Genomic DNA, 23,142 nt, shown 5'->3' on the forward strand with positions numbered 1-23,142 from the left:
TTTTGCAGGTACCAATCAGTTTGCTGAGGTCTTTGTTGGAGATGTGACTACTCATATGCTGCACAATCTTCAGCCAGGCACCACATACGATCTAAAGGTCTTCGCCCAGTATGATGCTGGTCCAAGCGGACCTCTTGTTGGTCAAGGATCTACATGTATGTGCACTTTATAGCCTTGTAATTTTGTTTGTATGTTGCTGAATTCGGGGAACTTCAGGAGCACATTTATACTAAAGAGTATAAAAACTTAATGCTGACTCTCAAAATATGTTCCTTCCATTTAGTGTACTTGAATGTTACTGACCTCAATACATACAATGTTGGCTATGACTCATTCTGCCTGAAGTGGACTCCACATCGAGCTGCTACCTCATACAGGCTTAAAGTCAACCCTTTTGACCGTAAGTTAAATAAATTTGACAAAAAATCTGTCAAAACCTCACATGCCTACAACAATTGGAGATGTACTATTAGAGGCACTGAATTTGAAATAAAATTGGAGCTTGATACATTTCAGTGTTTTTTTTTCACATTCTTTCTGTCTTTTGCTATTTATCCATTGCCAGCCTCTAATAGAGGAGCCCAAGAGGTCACCATCACCGCAGCAGAGAATCAATACTGTTTCGATGGACTGAGCCCGGATGCACTGTACAATGCCACAGTGTTCACTCAGACACCCAACATGGAAGGACCTGGAGTGAGCACCAAAGAGCGCACATGTAAGTGAACTTCAATAAACGTTTAGCCAAAATAACTTTATATCTCTTCTATTGACGGCTTCATTTTCTTTCAGTGGTGAAGCCCACAGTTGCCCCCACAGAACCTCCTACGCCTCCTCCTCCTCCTACCATCCCTGGTGCCCTTGAGGGTAAATGAGAATTATAATCTGTTTTCTAAATGAGCTTATGACATAAGTTTCTTTTTGATTCCTCACCTGTGCTGTGATGGTTGTACTTATTCAACACAGTAAGCAAAGGTGATTGTTCTAACTAAATGTTCTTATTCAACAAAGTGTGCAAAGGTGCTAAAGCTGACCTCGTGTTCCTCATTGATGGCTCTTGGAGTATCGGAGATGAGAGCTTCAGTAAAGTGCTCCAGTTTGTGTTCAGCATGATTGGAGCTTTTGATGTCATCAGTCATGAGGGCATGCAGGTAACCAAGCTGTCAGCAACTTCTTAATTAACAAATTGTACTAGAAGAACCCCTTTCAGGCTCACAAAATATTGTCCAAGAACTGTGTGGAAAACCTCTGAATTTTTTCTTTTTGGAAACAGGTGTCCTTTGTGCAGTACAGCGATGATGCCAAGACAGAGTTCAAATTGAACACATACCATGACAAAGGAATGGCTTTGTCTGCTGTACGGATGGTCAATTACAGAGGAGGAAACACAAAAACAGGTTATTGTCTGTGCTAATCATTCATCTTAGAGTAAAAATGTTTCATTTTACCATTTTTTAAAATCAGTTTATATTAATTTGAATGTGGAGATTGTTCCGAATGATTCAGACGTGAAAGTTCAAAGGCTATTAGGAATAAGCCATAGCAATACTCTTTCTTTGAAATTCCTTTAAATGAGATGTCATACAACTATTCCATTGTGACAGCTATGTTAGTAATCACTTTCAATGTTGTTGACCATGACATAGTTCTTGGCTTAATTATTATGTTGCTTTAAAAAAACAAAATGCCTTCATATTGTTTGTAAAGAACTGTTCTTTGGGGCTTCAACATTTCAGGAGCAGCTCTAAAACATGTAGGAGATAAAGTCTTCACCTCAGACAGTGGCATGAGGAGGAATGTTCCAAAGGTTCTGGTCGTTGTCACTGATGGTCGTTCTCAGGATGACGTAAAGAAAAGTGCCTCCAAACTGCAGCATTCAGGTGACTGCAAAGACATGCCTACAAAACATTCCTTCGGCTGTAGGAATGTGCTTTGAAGATGTTCAAAGGCATATTCAATGTGCACATTTAAAGATATGGCTAGTCTATTTACATACTGTATATTTTACCCAGGCTACAGCGTGTTCGTTGTGGGTGTTGCTGATGTGGACATGACGGAACTGAGAAACATTGGCAGCAAGCCCAGCGAGAGACATGTGTTTGTCGTAGATGACTATGACGCTTTTGCCAAGATACAAGACAACCTCATTACATTCATCTGTGAAACAGCAACATCAAGTATGATGATTGTCTTGCATGTTTTCTTTCTTATTATGCTAATTCTCTCAGTGAAAGTTAATGGAAGCTCACAGTGGTATTTGATGTGCTCTTTCATTACAGCATGTCCTCTGATTTACTTGGATGGATTCACTTCACCAGGTCAGTGTTGGTCAAGGTCTAGGCGTACTTAGAATTCATGGCTGGTAAATAACTATAAAAAGTGTGGGTGTTTGTGAATATTATCAGTGTTGCAACTGAACCACAACCATGTGATCAACACAGATGAAGAATTTTTGAGTGTTGTGTTGCATTCATACACGTACTGTAAAATATAGTAAGTAGGGTTCTGTTAAAGACGGTAAATTTAGTCCTGCTGTATAACATTATCAAATTATATCATGTTATTATTAAATTGCTTTTTTGAAGTTTATAAAATTTTAATTTACAGGGATAGTGCACGTTAATCAATGTGCCAGTTTGGCTCTTTTTCATCTGTATTTTTGGGCAGTTGACAAAAAACAAAGAACAAAGACATAAATACATAAAAAGTTAATGATACAAGAATACAAGACAACATAGCTAAAATCTATTGTCTTAATTTTCTATTTTTGTATGTGCTGAATCTGATACATTTATTGTCATAAAATGTGCTGTTATCTTAAAAAAAAAACAGTTTCAACCAGATTAAACCAGATTTCAACCAGATTTAAAGAGTTTGTATACTTTCTTTTATAACCTAATTTTATATAGGCTTTAGGATGCTTGAGGCTTTCAACATCACTGACCGGACCTTTGCTGGTATGAATGGAGTGTCAATGGAAGCCGGCTCTTTCAACAGTTTTATCACCTACCGACTTCATAAGGATGCTTTCATCTCTCAGCCAACAAAGTAGGTTGAACTGACTATCTCTCTCTACCCCTACCTCTACCTCTCTACCTCTACCCCTTGCTATCTCTCTCTAGTTCCCCTGCACAATGTAATGGTTATCAAGTGATCACAATTATTTTTAATGATGTTTGAAGCTTTTGCCTGTTTGTGGCCTCATTGGTACACTTACATAGAATACAAACTTGTGGAAATGAGGCTCCAGGTGGTGAAAGTGATTGTTGCTGTATATGAAAAAAAGTTCAAGATTAGCAGTACCACATATATCCAAGCGGGAACACACGAGGTCCTGAATTGTAGTTTATCAATGCTGTTAAAATGTCTTCAGGCAGTTGCAAAGCTGTTCCAGAAATACATCTAAAGGTCTCTGGCCAAAGCATGAACTGTTAATTTGTCCATAATGATTGGTATTTCTGCGCAGACAGATGCCTGTGCAAATGGAAACATTTCTAGAGAGGATAAAGGGAAAATTCTTTCAATATGTTGCAATTTCTTAAGGCTCAACATTTTTTCCCCTCTCTCTTAGTAGAACGAGTCTTTTTTTTTTTTCTTTTTCTTGGTCTGGTTCACTACCACAAGAGATTAGATATCATCCATTCCCCTCCTCTCACTTAAACTTCAGGAGACTGGAACATTTCCTAGCACTTTGCACTGTGTATTTCTGTTTATAATACTGCTGGGTTAATGCAACTAAGTGCAGCTGATATAGGTTTTTATGTTTTAAGTCCACCATATATGGGGAAAATGTAACAGTAAAACAAATGTTAACAACAATGAAAACATACAGTTTAATGTAAAATAAAAGCTTGGCGTAGAAATAGTAAAATTGGTAAAATATGCAAGTACAGCTTGTCCATTCAATACACACTGTTCATACAAACAAATAAGTTGCAAGCACAATCTTTTTATTTTTTTTTAAAGCAACATTTCTGTAAATGTTTGAAATTTTGGGTAAAAATGTTGAGCCCTGTCTCTTCAAAATAATTTATAAGTTGTGTTTTTAAAATCCTATCAAGGGGTGTTATCTATTAGGCAGCAAGCAAGAATCAGTTGAAGTTGATGTGTTGAAAGCAGGAAAAACTGGCAAGCATATCACACTGACTGAAAGATCCCAAATTGGGATGGCTTGAAAACACCAGGTCTTGTGGGATATTCACACAATGCTTTGGTTAGTAGCTACCAAAATGTATCAAATGAAGGACAATTGGTGAACTGGTGAAAGTGTTAGAAGACTTTGATGTATGACAGGCTGTAGTGTTTTGTCTTTTTTGGGCCTTTTACACAGGAGCTATGTTTATGATTTTTCTTTCAAGGGAAATTCATCCAGATGGACTACCTCCATCCTACACCCTTATCCTTCTCTTCCGGCTCCTCCCTGACACCACCAAGGATACATTCGATCTGTGGCAGATTGCAGATAAGAATGACAACCCTGAAGTTGGGCTCACACTTAATCGTAAATGCCATTTTCATTTTCACTTTTCATCCTTATTTGCTACATGTTTGGAACTGATTTTTCATGCCTACCAGCTGCATTTGCTTAAGTCTGTATATTTCCAGTGCAGTGCATTTTTGTAAATCACAGCATGTATGAACTCCAACCGTGCTACAGGATTAGAGCATATTGCAATTGATGTCGCAGAGACATTGCATGGAAATGGATTTTCAGCTTGCACATTAATATGTGGAATTGGTAGGGTTGTAAAATTATGTTGTCATTATATCTTGTACACTTCTTGTATTTTATCTCTTTTTTAAGCTTCCAGCAAAAGCATTGCATTCTACAACAAGGACACTAGAGGTGAACTTCAGAAGGTCACCTTTGATAATGATCAAGTCAAGAAGATTTTCCACGGAAGCTTTCACAAGGTAAGAACTATTATAATGCACTCAGTATATGGAAAGATTTTTAGTCACCTGCTCATCCTATATTACATTCTGGGAAGACTTTACACTAGATGTTGAAACATTTAGAATATTTGTAAGGCCCTGTGCTCATGTTGGATATTCTGGATCACAAATGCCACTCCAATTAATCTCAGATAAGCTGGATAGAGCTCCATTACTCTAGTAATTTGACTGCTACTGATAACTACTAGTAATTTTGAGTCATGATGCATACCACAGAATTTATTGGGAATCAAATCTAGGCTGTTTCTTTACACATGATGTGGCTCCTTGGAGTGGTGTCCATGACTATAAATAGATTTCAGGTTACTTTTGCATTGTGTTTAAGCAGAGAGCAATATATCAGACTGTAATTGGTGTTGATTTATTTAGTAAAACTTTAAACAATATGCACTGAAAATATATTTAAATTATTTTCAATATTTGAACTTTTAGTATTAATGTATTAAATGATAAATATCTTAAATTAAATAATGATATCTAAAACCAAGATATTTGTCCTGAGATTTGATCTCCTTTTTATTAGCAGTTCTGGATGTTAATTTTATTTAACATTATTCACAATGCTACATAATATCCTACAGACATCTTCATTACTTTCCACAAATAGAATCTCATATTGTAAAATGGTTCACATGTACCAACATGAAATAGTAATGTTAATTGGCTCATAATACTGCAATCCTTCATAATGGAATCTATCATTTCTCTTATTTGGACTAGTGCTGAAGCAGCTTTTTGATTTTTTTTAATGTGTGTGTAGTGGTAAACAAAATATTTGGTCCCTGAAATTATTTATTTGGTACTGTACGTTTTTAGCTTGTGGTTGATGATCTCATTCTGAATAGATATTTAGCTCCAGGAAATCAGGCTATGATCCAGTTGTGAAACTGACAGTACTTGGAATCACAGACTTTTGGTTTGCTGGTGTGGTCTACTGTGTATTCAGTGACTTCCTCTGTTCTCACCACAGATTTTGCAGGGAACTATAGCACTGAGAAACCTTCTTAATTCAAGTCTGTATTTAGTTGACCAATATGGTCAAAAGATTATATATTGGTTAAACAGCAGTTAAAACTCCTGGTTGTGGATGAACCATAATACATGTGTAAATCTTAAGAAAAGTGATCTTTTTTTCAATTCTATGGTTACACAGTCAGTAACATGCAGTCCCAGGTACCATAATATACTGTAAAATATCATGTGGGGTCTTGTTTCTGTACTGTTACAGCTCTGTACGCTATGGTTTTTTTTTAACATGTCTCTGCCAAGGCTAGTGACCTATATTAGGTTGCACACTATAAATTACATAAAGAGTCCAGACTCATTTACTTTGAGTTTCTTCTTGGAGAACTATCGTCGGATTCTAGAAAATGAGTAAAGCCCTTGAAAATAATACTAGACTACTCTCACTCTGAGGGGATTCCTCCAGGGAAATCTACAGGGAGGTTTTTAGGGTTCCTCTTGTAGTTGAGCCAAGAGGCTTTCCTGCTGTACTGTAGATGTTGGCTGAGGTTTTGCTTACACCACTAATGCTGGGTTGACATTTTCCATGGGATCAGTACAATTCTGAGCTCAGACATTATTCCCATTACCAGACAGCTGACCTGGACTCCTGGTTTTGTTTCTCACTTGAATTGTGGACTTTCAGTAGTTAGCTGCATTGTTAAGTATGTTTCCACAGACCAAAGCCATCCATTTGCTGCATTATTATCCTGCAGTGAGGTTCAAAGCCATCAGTTTTTCCGTTCATAGATATGATTTACAAACCCGACCAGTATTCACATCCTTTTCAATGCTGTTTTTAAAGGCCCTCTTTGATGGCCTTGCCTTATACTTCATTCTTTAGATTGTATGCCATTCAGTGCCTTTTTATGAAACTGCCCTTTTTATGTGAGATTTGGAATGGACAGGATGACTCATGAAACTGCTTAAACAAAGAAAGGAAATACTTGTGAATAAAATGCTTTTCTGACAACATGTAAAGGCCATTCACATTTGAAACCAAGAGGATGACATTTCCTCTTATGACACTACAAAACATGAATGCAAAGATGGATTATCAGCAGAGGGTGGGTACTTTGCGACCTTGAAACCTTTTGGCTGTGAATGCTTTTCCTTGTTTAACTCTGAGGGAAGTTGACATGATGACTGGTTATAAGGACAGGGTATTTCTAATCAGTTGTTATAAATACTCAAGCAGAAGATGGAGTTGATCATGCACAGTTTTGCCAGGAAGCATGAAATGGAGGAAAAATGACATTATGAAACTCTGATAAGATTCAAGGAGAAGAAATACATCTCAAATGAAACCACATGTTAATTGCAAGCAGATACCTAGAGTAGCCAAAATAGAGCATTCAAAAATGTGTTACAGCATACAATAAAGCATTGCTTCACAAAGATTTTTCATAACAGAAAATAAAGTATATGAGACAATGTTGTGTCTTTTGCTTCTGAAAAAGTTGGTGTGTAAGATCATCTGTTACACACACAAGGAAATCAAATTAAAGAAATATTTATTTTATATGAATATTAGAATAAGAATATTTGAATATAAGAATATATGTGACATGATAACTGTCTTATTATCAGCTCTCAGCATGTCATTAAACTGGCTGTTTTCAAAGGCCACTAAGTGCATCAAGATGTCTGTGCCAAACCAGAACCTCAGACCCTTCCCTCGGTGGGCAGTTAAATAAGTGGGTTTGCTCTCCAACAGTGTTGACCGTAATGTAGCGTGTGTTTGCCAAGACTTATGACCCAGTATGTGGGTTGATGATGTTTGGTGCAAAGTCAGAATTTCAGTTTGGTAACTGCTCTCCAGGCTTGTTAACTGAGAAATGCAACTGTGCAAAAAAAGTTGGGAAACAAGGCTACCTTTGATGGCCAGTCACAGAATGACAAATTGAGATAGTTCTAACATGGTCCTGCTGCTCTAGACAGTAATGTCTTACGAAAAACTAACTAGGCTTTAGGAACAGTATGAAAAGGGCATCTGGAAGTCTGGGCCACACATGGAGTCTCATGTATAGTACATGTAACTGTTAAAATAACAGCTGTTTAAGATTTTAGAGTATAATTAATGGTGCTGAAAAAAGTTCCCATACATTTTCTTCTCCTAGTGCAGTGTTACATGTAACAACAATAATGTGTAATTATCATAATTGCAAGGAGGAAATGCTATTTCTGGTAGTATATCTTGGTTTAAAATGTTTCAAAATAGAAATGACTGGTGATGTATGTTCATTAAGGTTTTAATATATAGTTTGTGGCCAGTGTATCTTCAAACATGCTACTGACATGTGGTCACTAAATGGCTGCATCATTTTCTATGGAAAATGGGTTCCAGATACACAAGGAAAATATCTAGTTGTTTCATTCCATTTCAAGGATGAGACATTTAACTGTGTGACATGAAGAACAGCAGTTTTGATGGATTGGTTAAATAACATTCTGTTTATGATATCACATATTGATTCAGCATCTGCACAGATTTATTTGTAATGGCAGCCTTATAATACATGGAGTGTATTTACTAATACTTTCCTACTTTGTAGCTTCACATCTCCATTTCACCGAAAAACGTCAAACTGAACATTGACTGCCAAGAAGTAGCAGAGAAAGAGTTCAAAGAGGCCAACAACATAACCACAGATGGCTATGAAGTCCTTGGGAAAATAGCAAGGTCTGGTGCTGGAAGGAGGCAGTCAACTACAGTAAGTTTGGGTTACACATTACGTTATAATTTTAAAAACCAAGGTGCCACTAAGGGGCTTTTGGAGCAGAGCTGTAATACTTTCTGTTCCCCAAAAGAACCTTTCAGTCAATGTGATTTTACTAAACTGTTTTTGTAAATCAAATGTGTGAGCAAAGACTTTGTTAGTAAGTGCCTCTACATAATGTAAAGGTTCTATACTGAGGAAATGAGACAAGTGTACATGTTTTAGTTTTCTTTTGCTTTTATTTCACATATTTCATTTGTGGAAATACTGGATGATTTAAGTGAGCATATGATGACAGTGTTGGCTGAATTATATTAATTCTTTAGATACTTGTAATTGCAGTGACTGAGCACACATACCAGAGCTGTGAATATGTCTTGGTTCTAGGCCTTACTCCTGCATTTGGCATCTGACTTTGGAGTGGGCATGCATAAACAAGACGTGGAGACATGCTGAACATCTCTGAAAGAATGATACACAGTTTAGATGTTGCTGTCCCAGTACATTGGTCTGTCGGGAATATAAGCCCATTAATCTGCCATTTTATACAATTTGAGGTAGACAGTGGCTTACGAATGGGGCTGTTCATGGTGATGGTTGAGCTGCACTGTGCTCGTTTATGTTCTTTTCCAGATTGCTGTAGGTGCTGTGCATGTGGGCATGTTTTATTTTTTTGTTCCTAAATCCTGGGGCTCAATGGAAGCCATCTGTAACATCCGTTTCTGTTCCCCCTTTTTTCTCTCTTGTAGTTCCAGCTCCAGATGTTTGATATTGTCTGCAGCTTGGGCTGGATGAGTCGAGACAAATGCTGTGACCTGCCAGCAACGGTAAGAGGATATTCAGTATTGGTTGACTATAAGGGGTTCTGATATCAGTATACTTTTGTTTTGTTGGCAAATGGCTAAATGTTATTATATTTCCTAATAGCTCTTGAACTATAGGCTCAAAACTCAATAGCAATCAATTTTTTGAAATGTAAAGCTTTTATTGGATATTGTGCAAACTCTCAAAACCACTGCAGATGTGCAGATTCAATTTGTCAGTAAAGTTACTTGTTAAAGAGCCAGTTTAATGAGGCATAGCGACTTAAAGGAAATGCTTCTGTACTGTTGCCACTGATGTTGCATCAACTGCTGCAGAACTGCCACGGGCCATGGGACATTATTGCTAAGCTCCATTTCACTATTTTCTGTTATTTTTATATTTTTCAAATTTGCTCTGTGAAAATACTATATTTCCAGGTATAGGAATATATATATATATATTGCCAGGGAGGAATTATCAAGAAATTCTTTTAGGGAGCCATAGTATCTCTTAAAAAGAGGCATCAAAACACCACTCCACATGAGACAAACACAGTGGTTTCTGGTAAATATGTCAGTATCTGTTGTCTGAAGAGTTTGGAAACTCTTTATACACCAGATGATTTAACATATTACAAGACAGTTTGGTGACTGAATGTGACACTGATTTGCAGTTATTTACATTTAAACCTAAAAGAAAAATATTTTAATTTTACTTAAGCACAAGTACTGAGATTTAATTTCGTGCTTTGTATGATCAGTTGTATTTTTCCTCTGCCTTGACCCATAGGACTCATGATACTGAATAATACATTAGGGAACTGCCTGTAAGGCTTTAGTCTATCCAGTCATCATAGCTACTACTTTGATACACTTCCCCTCCTTTGCTCTTTCAACAATGCTTAAAGTACAAATGTAAACAATGTCTTTTCTTTCCTTTGCAGAGAGATGAAGCCAAATGTCCTGCACTTCCCCACTCCTGCACATGTGCTCAGGATAGCATAGGCCCCCCAGGGCCCTCTGGGCCTCAGGTAAACCCATTAGATTCTCATCGCCTACCCTCTGTCTCTGAAGTCATTATGCTAGCACTGCAAATCTCTCCTCTGATGACGAAGACAGAGAGGTGTAATGTTTCAGGGATGGAGAGGCTTTTCCCTTGCCTGTAGTGTAATTGCTGATCTGTTCTTTGCATTAAGTCTAAGGCTATGAAACTTGGGACACTTCTTTATTATTATGCTTGGAAATAACTCAATGTGTTGATGATGTTCTTATGCATGCAATGTAGAGTGGGATAGTGACTAGCAGCTTTTATTTGTATTAGGAGGTGCTCAAGAACCAAAGAAAAGAGCTCTGTGAATATGTGAACTGAGCTGAATTCTAATCCCCAAAAGAGGCCTCTTGACAGCATGGTTTATTGCTGGAATCCTCTGCTGTTTGAGCCTTTGAGCCTGACTATGCTGTGTTTTTCAGGGTAACCCTGGTACGAAAGGCCCCCGTGGTGATAGAGGAGATTCAGGCTCCCCGGTAAGCTCAGCCACTGCTGTTTTGTCTCAGTGCCTGTGTGATCTTTTTGCTGATCCTGAACCAAATAAGCAATCAAAATCCACTTCCTTAATTTCTTTACCAGCTCCAGCATTTTGATTCCTTCAGGTCGTTTAAACATTGCTTTATGCACTCAATCTTATCATGCCATGTGTGTGCCCTCAAAGAAATGATTAATACTGTGAGTGTATGCTCTCTGACTACATCTCTTTTTCTCAATCCAGGGTCCAATGGGCCCACGTGGAGAACAAGGACCACCAGGCCAAATGGGACCACCTGGTCCACAAGGCCCCAATGGCCTCTCTCTTCCTGGAGAACCTGTGAGTTAAGCATACACTATTCTACTCTCTGCCATTTCACACTGTGCCAGTCCTCCATTATGAACTTTTCCATTTCACCCTTATTGTCTATATTAACATGGTCATTTTTTTCTCAGGAGGAGTGATCATTCTGTGAACTAGATGAAAATACAAGCCTTAATGCACTATAATGACTGGGGCAGATTTATAGACAAAATGGCAAAAATACAGACTCATTTGTTTAGCTAAGGCATCTCTCAATTACTCCTTCTCTTTGTCTTCTTAGTAATGAGAATGTTTCAATTTACCAAGCAGATTTATGGCTTTAGTGTAAAATTCTTCACTCATTCCTGCCATTTCTCAGGGACGCCCTGGACCAAAGGGAGATCCTGGTGACCCAGGACTGCCTGGAATGAGAGTAAGTACTTCTTTTTCTTCTGTGTATTTTGACTGTGGTTCTTGTATAAAAAAATCAAATGAACCACATGGGATTCTGGAGATATTCCAAGTGGCATACGTTTCACAGCAAAAATCCCACAGGCAATGTTATTATTTAATACTTTCAAGAAAAATTGTTGCGGCATAACTGGTCATGAATTTTGATTTATTAGTACAACACTGCTTTGTAAACACTTGAAAGTGTATGGTTATTACAGTTGTGATACCATAGATACACTAGATGATATAAAATTTATTGCACACATTGTAGTTCTGAAGTCTGGAAGTGAAAAGGTTTAGACATGCTTTAAAGAGCTTTGAGTGGCATATAAAAGTAGTGGAAGACTTCCACTCCACATTTAATTTTTTTTAGACATCCAAAAGAAATAAGCATTATTTGTTGCCATGTATGCAAAAATGGTTCTTTAAAAATATTAATAAAGTAAAAGCACTTATTTTCTTCTGAGTCTCTAAATAAAAGAGTATTTTATTAGATACAATGCTGTTGTATCTCATGCAGAATGAGGCCTTGCATTGTGCCCTTGGCCTTTACTAATTGAATGTAAACAGTGAAATACCTAAATTCTTTAAATGTTAAATGTTGTCTTTCCTTTATATATTTCCAGGGCCCTGTTGGCGCTTCTGGGCCTCCTGGTCCTGTTGGAATAGCTGGAGCAAGGGTAAGATAGACTTTTAGCTGAACTGCCTATTTTATTCAACACACACAAGAAGTATATTTAAGCATTCCCACTGACTAGATGTTAGAATTGTTACCATGTGTATATTGCACAGTTTGCATTGGTATTTGTTATCCTTACAGGGACCACCAGGACCTGAAGGCCCATCTGGGCCTAGAGGCCCACCAGGACAAATGGTGTGTAACTGGATTTTTATTTTTTTTTAGTCCAGTTTTTATTCAGAGAGTTTTCATTTTTTTATACATCTGATGCACCATGTTTTATCAAAATAAAATAGAGCATGCATCTTTTTTCTATTCTGTGGTTTCTCTATTGGCTCCAGTTAATGGCGCCACAGCACAATTGGGCAAAATGCCTGAACTTCGTTCCCATACATTTTCATGTATATTCTTTAGTCATTGTCTAGGGTCCTCCTTGCTCATATGTTTATGCTTTACCAGATCTTGGCTTGAATTAGAGATTTCTACATTACATTTTACATAACTCCCCCCCACCCACCCCGTTCTCAGTAAATCACCTTCACATGTACTAGGTGATTAACTGTATATGGAAGTATTGATATGGCAAAATTATGGTTTCATCCTTTTTAGGGAACCCCAGGAGCTCCTGGAATGCCAGGAATTACTGGAAAACCAGGAAAACCTGGAGAGCAAGGTCTCCCGGTATGAATATATCCTATTTAACTTAATTTTTAAGTTTATTTAACTTAATTTTTCATTTATTTCTAAATACATTTGGTCTGTCATATAATGCAGAGAGTTAAACATATCATTTATATTGTCAATTACAGGGACCTTCTGGCATCAAAGGTGAAAAGGGTGAAAGGGTATGTTTTACTATCATTTACAACTGTACAAAGCAAGCAAATAGTTATTAGACATTTGATTTAGCAGAGAGTAAATACTTGAGATGCCTTTTTATTTTCTTTGGCTCTGTTCTCTAGGGAGACACTTCCTCTCAAAATATGATGAGAACCATTGCAAGACAAGTCTGCGAACAAATAGTTAATAGTGAGTTTCCTTAAAGTTGTCTCTAAAAACTTTTATTTTGAAAATTTCATAAAGAGACTAGTTATGAAATACATTTGTAGGACATTTTTAGGTGCCTTCCTCATATATGGAATATTTTCTTTGCCTCAGGACAAATGAGCAGAATTGACATGATGCTAAACCAGATCCCCAGTGAATACCGCAACAATAATCCTGGTCCTGCTGGGCCTCCAGGACCCCCTGGAACCCAGGGACCTCGTGGAGAACCTGGACAGTCGGGACGCAGTGGATTTCCAGGAAATCCTGGTTTACCTGGGTCTCCAGGAGAAAGAGGTAACAGATCCCTAAGTCCTGTGGAAATGTGGGATGTATTAACATTGCCTAATATGAATTCTATGGAGCATGTTGATTGATGGCTGTGTCTTCTGCGAAGACAGTCTCTATGGTCCAGATTCTTTAAATATGCAGTCAGTACATTGCAGAGAAGAGAGTGGTTTATGATAAGAACTATTGCTGTCCAATTTTGTACAAATAACTACAATTTTAGTTGTATAATGTAATGTAATGTATAATCTGTGGAAATTGAGTATTGATTGATTTATAGGTCTATGCATTACACAATGTTCATGTAGTTTAAATGGAAAGGAAAAGGCATTGTACAAAGTAAATTCAATATAAAATCATATCATCACTCTCCAATGAAAACTTAAATCTCCCAAATAGAAAATTACAGGAGAAGGAACAAACCTACCAAACTTTCTGTGGAAGTCAATGAATAAATATTTTATTCCAGGTAATTTTGGAGCATCTCAATTGGTCTATTCATTTTAAAACTTTCCCAAAAATGTGAAGTACAGCTGCTCTATTCAAATGATGTGGTACACTAAAAATGGACAAAAATGGAGAAATGTTTTTCATATTTTTGATATCTTGTTTCTTTAAAATATTTGCTGTAATCTGTGTTATACCTAATTGTTTTTGTCTGGGTAATAATCGTGCTAGGATTGTGACACACATACATGTTCTATAGAGAAAATTCTTCTGTGCAGCTATTCACAGTACAATCCATAAAGGTGGGATTGCATTCAATTTGCCTTAACAGCATCCACATGTTCTTCTCTTGGAAGATTTCTAGTAGGTGATTTTCAGGTGTCATGATTTGCAGAGGTCGAGGTGCTTTTCCTAATTGCTAATCATGTGCATCTGTATTTCTTTGTAGTAAAGGACTGTTATGTCTGAAACCTTGACATGAATCAGAGTGTGAAGTTGTTTATGCTTGGGGATGCAGCTCATTTCAGATTGATTGAAGTGTCTCTCTAACCTCCAGGTTTGCCAGGAGAGAAGGGTGAGAGAGGAAGTCCAGGCATTGGCACTCGGGGACAGAGAGGATTACCCGGACCACCTGGTGGGTATTTGGTAACATCTCAGGTCACCCGAGCCAGTCTTGCAGCTGGATAGTTGGACAGTTGTTTCACATCATATTCATTGCTTTTTTTATACAAAAAAAAAAAAGGCTTGACCGAAAATCCCATTTCATTAAATGGAAATAATTTTCTGGGCTTCATTGGAATGAAGAAATGTCATTATGTGGACAATGTGAAAATATTTTAAAACATACTGGTTAGTTTGCAGTACAAATGCACAACCAACCTGTCAATATGTAACATTTTTAATTGTGTGTGCTTGTGCTTATACACAGCTCTTTGAAAGATATATGTCATGGATTACTTTTTCAATTCGGCACAATACAGGGCAGCTTTTTGAACCAGTGTCATTTCTACATATCATCATTGATTTAAAATCACGAAATCCTGTTTAATTTTAAAGAGAGAGAGATTGGAAATTAGCCATGTAAGCTTTAAATCAATTCAAATAGAACAAATATTTTTAAGAGTACAAGACAGGAGATATCCTGGAAGGGAAGTTCTGTTGTCTTCTTTAATTCATTGTATGGCCTGGACTTATTACAGGTCCAAACTTCTATCAAAATGTCCTGCAGATTTTTTAGCCAGTTTGTAATGTAGGTCTTTGTAGTTATAGAATGATTAACCTTAGGCTGTTGTGGTTTTAAGACGTTAAGTCCTTTAATTTTGCTGCTAGAGTCTGAATAATAATGTGTAATTATCTGAAGAAAATTGCTTGACTGATATGTTTGATATGTTTAGAGTAGGCCATGAAAGAACACTGTACTAAGACTCGTTGCTTTGATCAGTTGAATCAGTCAGTCATGAAGAATTACAGTGCAAGTGCATTTCTGGAGCAAAAAATGTTATTGAAACCCAGGGCAAGCCCACATTTGTGTTTGGGTTTCTGCACGTAAAGCAATTCTCTAGTTGCCTATTGACTTCTATTAGAAACATTCCTTAACTTCAGTAACCATCGTTGTACATGTTGACCTTGTTGTGACCCCACTCTAGAGAGCTTAGTGTGTCCTCTTATTACAACAAAGACCAAGTCAGGGGGGGATGAGCTCATAGGACTGGGGCTTACCTACATGCATCTTATGAACCTCAACTCAGGCAGCTGTGCTTAATAAATTCTATTTATGTGTGTAGTCAGGTTATTCCCAGTAAAACACTTTCTTTCTGAAATTTATGTCGGTTCTGCCTGTGAGTGGTCCACACAGATGTTTTCACATATCTCTGGAATCACCTCTATTATTAATCAGTGGTCTGGGCTCTGGGCACACATGATGATTTTGAAATAAATCCATAACAGAAGGTGTTTCTATTATTACAGAATGGTGGTTTCCATGTTTATCATGAGCTAAAATCTGTACAAATGTATTATACTTTCAAACAGTACATTGTAGAACAGCAATCAGTAAAGGAAACACAGCTAAGAATTCAGATCCAAAGAACATTTTGGCTCTGAGGCAGCTTAGCCTACATAGTCACTAAACTTTATTACTATTCAATGTGCTACACTGAAAACCCCTTGGCCCAGAGGTTGCCTATCAGTGAAAGTTGAGAAGAACTGCAAATGTCTGGCAATCCACTAAAGCCACTCTCACTCGCACGAACCCAGCCAAGACCTCACCGTGAATGAAGTGAGACAAAGACTGTATAAGTACAGTAAGAGGAAAGCTCAGATGACTCACCTTTTGTAGTGGTGGGGGAGTCAGACAGTTGCAGAGAGTTTTCTCTCCAGGGGCCTCATTGACAACACATGTGCTGACTGCAGAGTGCGAGACTGAGACCAAGGGGGTGAAATCATTCCCAACTTGGTTTATACTGTCTAGACAGAAAGGGGCAGGGGGGAGTTCCACAGTTTTTTTTCCCCCTACTCCCTTTTAATTGAGCAGTCAAAATATTTAAATTACAGTGCTCCAAACCAGTCTCCCGTTCCACTTCCAGCTGAGATTTAAGAGTGATGTCAGAGGATCGCTGATGGTTTTGCACACTCTCCCCTCTCTTTCTTTTAGGGCCACAAGGCCAGTCCCAGACTGGCCCCCCTGGACCTACAGGCCCAGCTGGACCCCGTGGCCCACCAGGACGTTCAGGATCTCATGGAATTAGGGGACCACCCGGGCCTCCTGGTTACTGTGATTCCTCTCAGTGTGTAGGAATTCCTTACAATGGACAAGTATATGGAGGTAAGAGTATCAGAGAGAGTGAGGTTAGCTGAATGCTTTGTTTAAAGGATTCTTGCTGTCATATCAAAACCTTGTGACCACATTTCCCCTGTTGGTGTAATCCTTATGAAAACACTAGCTGACTTTCACATTGTGTGAATGTTTCATGATGAATAGAAACTGTTGAAACTACAGTTTCAGAATTTTGGCCAAATTTGAGTACTCCTAGCCAAATTGTTGATTTTCTAATTTAAAATGAACACATCCTGTGCATGGAATAAACACTGGTATGGCATTGTCTGCTAGGCTTAGTACACAATTGAGATTAATATAATGTGGAAAAATAAATCATAAAATAGAATGTGCTATTACCTTCCTCAAGCAACACTGTCTTTTTCAATACACTTAAAATTCTGCTATTGAAAGTGTCCTTTGTAGAAAATATTCACAAAATCAACAAAACCTGTTATTAGACCAAAGTTGCCAAAAGTTTTGCATACTACTGCAGTTTTGAGATGACAGCTGGTATGTAATATTTTGTTTGCTATTTCAAAATCACATGTTCCAGTACACTGACTAGGCACTAGGTTTGCATGTATATTTTTCAGAAAGACAATAATGTGCTAACCCTATATTTAACCTGTTTCAGGTTCTGCATAGTACACTTTCTAAGCTGCCTGCCGCCGTTAAACATTGAAATTCAGAAACAAAACAAATCCTGTGCCTGAGAGATCTGCACATTTGCTAATAAGCTTTTAAGGGTAACCATCATGGATTTGATTAATGAACACTTTGCTGACCGACTCTAAAACCAAATCAAACCAAAGAAAGGACTGGACTGCCACTAACACCAGCTCACCACCGCTGCTCTATCAGGCAGGTGACAGTGATGGCCAGTGGCCTTCAGTGCAACTTGAGCTCCAAAGCAATCAAACCAACAGCAAGACTGAGCTTCCGTTTTGCTGAAGAAGCATGTAAACTACTAACCATGAAGATTTCATAACTAAGAGTTCAACAGTGGATGAGGGTGAGGTGTTTGTAAATAAACTAATTGTGCCTTGTAAATGAGTTTCAGTTACACAATCAGCTAAAATGCTAAAATGGGTTAACATCTGTCATCAAGCTTATGCCTCATAACTTGCTTCTTGCTGACTGCCAAAATAACCTTTTATACCTTTTATTTTATAATTATTTTTTATTTTTATTTTTTCTTTTGCTTTAACTGATGATTATAGCCTATGCTCAGGTCCAAACATAGCATGTGCAGTTTGTACATGTAACCACATTTTCCTTCATTGTGTTTTATTTTCCATTTTTGTGTTTGAAATAAGTTCCTGCTTCTATTTGTATTGTAACTTATATTCTAATACCTCGGTGTGATATAAGGAAGAGCACTGTTGGTTCTGTCAGAACCAGTGGTAGTCTGCTGGACATAACCACTTGGATTTCTGGATTCTATTTTTTGGTGATATGTTTAGATTCATGAACTAGAACCATCAATGATTGTAGCAAATTAAGTATTAAAACCCCACACTGTATATGTTCAATTGGCAAAATAATATTCCCAACCAGGCCACTACCCACCTGAGCCTGAAACCTTCGTAGTGCCAATTCCTGAGGAAGAATCAGAAGATACTGTGACAGAGATACAGTCTCCAGGTTTACGAACCCAGCGTGGAAAGAGATCGCTATCGGCCCAGGTACCTGAGAGGATAGAAACATAAACCAAGAAGGAAGTATCTTTGAGTTTTATTCGCATGAAGGACAACATCCCACCCAGCTTCATGCATATGCAAACCTTAAGGAAGGTCAAGTGGAAATAAGGCTGATATTCAACCCTCATTTCCTGTCTGGAAACCTGTTGTGCTCTCTCACCGTCCCCAGATATTTTTGGCTTTTTTTGGCTTGTAACATAACTGCCTTTTTATGTTTATATGAGATTCCTGTGCAGTGCACTAAACCTAAGATCAGTATTCATGCGTGAAGAGTAAGATATACAGACTGACTCAGCAGAATCCTCACAGATCAATGTATGATTGTTTAGAATAGAATAATTTTTTGCAATGCAGTTTTTGTTGTGCCTTCCTCTTTATCAAGGAAGGCTTACTGGTAGTAATTCCATCCTCATTTCTTGTTAGACCTGGCTTTTGTTTCATTATACTAAATATCTAACTGTTGTATACCAACTCACAGCTCATTTTTACCAAAGATGGAATTGCATGACTGTGTTGTATATTTAGTAAGTACATTTTTAAATCAGAATATAATTTTTCCTTTTTCTTTTGTTTTTAATTAAATCAATCTCAAATGCAGTTGGAAATTGTTGCAAGACTATGGTCATAGAATTGCACCTTTAAGTTTTAGCTGCACATTGTGAATTCCATAGCCTTATTTTCCTATTTATTTCTGAATCAGAAGAGGCATTTTTCAATAAAACTACTGAAAATGTTTAAGCTGTGTCAGTCATCACTTCTGACCATTGTACTGATAAACAATATGTTGAATTACTTAAAGAATAAAAAGAACATATTTTGGAAATTATGTTTTTTAAAGAAACTTAAAATTTATGGTAGAACCAGGGTCTACAACACAAATATTGCTTTTTTATTATCTGAAACGTCCAGAATGTATGTACTAAGTTTTTATATATGTGTTATATTGAAAATGGTAAATGTGGGGAAAGTCTTCTTTGGGACACTCTCTTTTTAGAGGGCCATTAATTTACCAAAGCATCCCAAGAATGTGTGTGTGTGTGTATTACGTAGAGGTACATTGAGGACATTCTAAAGAAAGATAGTCCCTAAATAAGGCTTTCTCCATATTTACCACTCTTTACATAAATTTCAGTTATATAAACATATATAACCTTGATATATACATTCTGGTTGTTTTAGATCAATCAAAACATGCATTAGTTAAAAACTCTTTTGCAGAATATAGGGTGTCTGTTATCAAGCAATGTATTTGTAAATCTCTCATGTAATATATTACATATTACAACTTTATATTATAACTTTGAAGCAGGTTCACTGAGAACTATTGGGAATTTTTAGACTTAATATATCTTTTCATCTAAACATTGTAGTACAGAATTTTATTTTAAAAGATGTATGAAAGTCAAATAGATCTCACACAATGAGCTAACTCATATCCTGGGACATTTGTCTCATCAATTTCCTTACATTTGGCATGTTCTGAAAACATGGAGTCTTTAAAATTATTCAAAGTAGTATTATGACAGATTACTTTCAGTAAGTATCAAATCTTCCTTCAAAAGACACACTAATGTATCATGAACAGCATCATCAATGAAATTGAAATGGCAGCAGCACATTAAAAATAAAGCAGTTGTCAGTTTGTATTTCAGTTCAAAAGGCCTAAACACCTCTTTTTTTAATAGATTTGTGTAGTGATAGTTCTAACAAGGGCATATTCTACTGCTGTGCAACAGCTACCAATAGCAATGATTGTTTGTTAGATCAAAGACATAATTGGCCATTAATTGGCCATTATCTGATATCTGATTATGTTAGCACATAAGGCTTACATTGCTTTTTCTCATGGAATTCCAATGTTTTGATCAAAGAAACTTCAGATAGAATTCACAGAGTCTTTCTTTTGAAAGATATGAATAATTACAGTTGCGTGGCACACATTAGCAACGGAACACCCTGGCAAGTATTTCAGATTGGAAAATTGTAAGAAAGTTGCATAACTTATGTAAAAAAACTGTTTATAAAATAAAATAGCCTCGGTGGACCAGTGTACCAGCTTGTTTTTCAGTGTGCATTACTGCTCTCCAACTATTCAACTTTATAGTCCATGTTTCTTAGGGCCTATTAGAATAATTTTTATATTTGGCCTGCAGGGTATCAATAGAATTTCGTGACAACATTTTACTTTCCCTTTATTTTATATATACTTTATTTGACCATTGGTAAAACAACCTACGAAGGCTTATAACGACTTTGGTGAACCATGAAACTAAATGACATTTACTTTCTTTCAGAATTTTATGGCTGCATGCTGAATTTGGTGGGACAATTATTATTAACAATATGCCCTAAGGAGGGGATCTGTGTTTATAGTTTTAGTTTAAGTTCCCCCACCATACATGTGCTCTCAAATATTGATGACATTTTCATGAAAGCTATTTTCCAAGTTTCAAAAATATATTATGTTTAAGCTTAAAATTAAAAAAAAGCTTAATCTCAAACTGTCACTTTTGATTGATGCACTTCTCCTTGACAAGTGTATGCTAATTCATCCAAAGTGATCTGGAAATTTGAAAGTATATTAAGGAGGCATGTCCTCTTTGTAAAGAAAGTTATGGTAAAAATGCTGTGAAACATATATGTAGTGTTGTCTAGACCCTGATTCAGAGTCTGTAACAATTTTATGTAGTTAAACAGATTCAATTACAAGGTGCTATTAGCCATGTTAACATGTTACCATTGCAACGGCATCTGTGAATATTCACAGCATGTGAGAAATTTTGTGAAATATTTATTATCAATATATTCCCCAAATGTATTGCACCACCCAAGTGCATTCTGTATTCATGGCTGTAATGCCTTTGAGCAAGGCACATAATCCATAACTATTCTGGGCTGAGTTGGCTGCTTCCCGGTCTGTATATATTTGCTCAATACCCTGTGTGTGTGTGTGTGTGTGTGTGTGTGTGTGTGTGTGTGTGTGTGTGTGTGTGTGTGTGTGTGTGTGGGTATGGGTGTGTGTGTGTGTTCACTACAACCGATATGTTAACTACAAAACTGATGTTTCTTTGTACTGTGTAATGACAATAAACATATTTCACGTTTACAGTTTAGCAATTGATACTGGCACTTCAATTTATGTTGAATATTCATATATTCCATATTATGGGTATTAAAAAACTTGCAAACGTATGAAAATAATTGTGTTTCCTTTTTTGAAACTGTCTTTCATTCTTACATTTAACCTTGCCAATGTCATAAGTAACAAGGTTTGTGTACATTTCCCATAAAGCTGAATTTTTTATAATTGGTAGTTGATGGAAATAATGTTGGCATTTCATTTGTAGGTTGTTTGTATAAGAGATTCTAGCTGAAATATGTTTAAAATAATTTGGCAAATCCCTTCTGTTGCTCCTGACTTCCACTTCCTATGTTTCAAATTCAGCTTCAGGAACAGAAATGCTAATAAGAGAGTAGTGGAGTTTGTAACATTGCTTTGTAACTGACTTAAGGTTGCAATTAAGAGCATAACTCTGTGAGAGGCACTTAGTTTGTGGCATTCAGAATAATCACATTCAGATAATTACTGAGACACATTTGACTTACGATGAAGCCTGAAAGTTGCTCAAGCAATAGTGATTATGTTTATACATTTTTCATGGACACAGTAAATCATAAATCTATGAGTGCTGCTTCTATGTGGCATCAGGGGGCAGTAAAAATATGACTGAAGTGCAAACCACAGGAACCACAAGGAACATGTGAGCTGCACGTGCTACAGATGCAGAGGTGAGCACAAATCTGCCATTTTCTAACAAAAAAATTCACAAATATGGAACTAGACACGTTAGGAAAGTATGAAGATCTAAATTGCCTGTGGAACAGATTAAACACATGGAGAGAAAAGAAATAGCAGGATCACACTGAGGACATGCAGACAGCACACCACATTACTGAAAACCCAGAAACCATAAATATGAAATATATATTACGCACAATTTCAATCACACAAACATTTCTTAGGTGCCGCTTTGTAGTTGAGAGGGTTAGGTACAGATGTGTATTTTCCAGTGAACACAGTGAAGGGATTAAAGAGCAGCTGGCTGTACAGTGGGGTGTCCTAAACCAGACTGACATTGCTGAAATAAACTGCAGGGGCTGTGAGTCTGTGTTCTATGTGGAGCTAGCTGCTGTACTGAAGCATACCAACAAAAACCTACAAACCAAAAGTGCAACTCCTAATTTTATTTCAAAGAGAAGCCTTTAAAAGCTTTTCAGTGTAAACAAAACCTACAGTTAAAGACAGTTACACTATGCTTTTTTTACTACAAGATTAGACTACTCTGATGTGTCACAGGCTGGTCTCTCTAAACAGGTTTCAATGAATCAAACATTACTTCAGTTTT

The 23,142-nt window shown here is 37.0% G+C and overlaps 1 protein-coding gene across 4 annotated transcripts in view; it reads left to right on the forward strand.

Annotated features, from left to right (window-relative positions):
• Nucleotides 1-19,457, forward strand: part of col12a1a (collagen, type XII, alpha 1a) — a 64,095-nt gene extending 44,638 nt beyond the window's left edge. For 3 of the 4 annotated variants that reach the window (XM_066669942.1, XM_066669916.1, XM_066669935.1), the window contains 27 exons: nt 9-155; nt 284-400; nt 566-718; nt 793-867; nt 1,012-1,151; nt 1,274-1,397; nt 1,737-1,880; nt 2,013-2,177; nt 2,280-2,318; nt 2,910-3,048; nt 4,359-4,501; nt 4,805-4,914; nt 8,514-8,672; nt 9,428-9,505; nt 10,426-10,512; nt 10,952-11,005; nt 11,248-11,343; nt 11,687-11,740; nt 12,387-12,440; nt 12,581-12,634; nt 13,049-13,120; nt 13,249-13,284; nt 13,402-13,468; nt 13,598-13,780; nt 14,775-14,852; nt 16,872-17,042; nt 18,594-19,457. In XM_066669942.1, the coding sequence (XP_066526039.1) occupies nt 9-155; nt 284-400; nt 566-718; nt 793-867; nt 1,012-1,151; nt 1,274-1,397; nt 1,737-1,880; nt 2,013-2,177; nt 2,280-2,318; nt 2,910-3,048; nt 4,359-4,501; nt 4,805-4,914; nt 8,514-8,672; nt 9,428-9,505; nt 10,426-10,512; nt 10,952-11,005; nt 11,248-11,343; nt 11,687-11,740; nt 12,387-12,440; nt 12,581-12,634; nt 13,049-13,120; nt 13,249-13,284; nt 13,402-13,468; nt 13,598-13,780; nt 14,775-14,852; nt 16,872-17,042; nt 18,594-18,745 (2,891 nt within the window). In that variant the 3' untranslated portion in view covers nt 18,746-19,457. Of the gene's footprint in view, nt 1-8; nt 156-283; nt 401-565; nt 719-792; nt 868-1,011; nt 1,152-1,273; nt 1,398-1,736; nt 1,881-2,012; nt 2,178-2,279; nt 2,319-2,909; nt 3,049-4,358; nt 4,502-4,804; nt 4,915-8,513; nt 8,673-9,427; nt 9,506-10,425; nt 10,513-10,951; nt 11,006-11,247; nt 11,344-11,686; nt 11,741-12,386; nt 12,441-12,580; nt 12,635-13,048; nt 13,121-13,248; nt 13,285-13,401; nt 13,469-13,597; nt 13,781-14,774; nt 14,853-16,871; nt 17,043-17,670 lie in introns of all 4 variants that reach the window. The other variant, XM_066669925.1, reaches the window with a different exon arrangement.
• The last annotated feature ends 3,685 nt before the right edge of the window (nt 19,458-23,142 follow it).

Source organism: Hoplias malabaricus, chromosome 1 (genome assembly GCF_029633855.1).
Source record: "Hoplias malabaricus isolate fHopMal1 chromosome 1, fHopMal1.hap1, whole genome shotgun sequence".
NCBI classification, from domain to species: domain Eukaryota; kingdom Metazoa; phylum Chordata; class Actinopteri; order Characiformes; family Erythrinidae; genus Hoplias; species Hoplias malabaricus.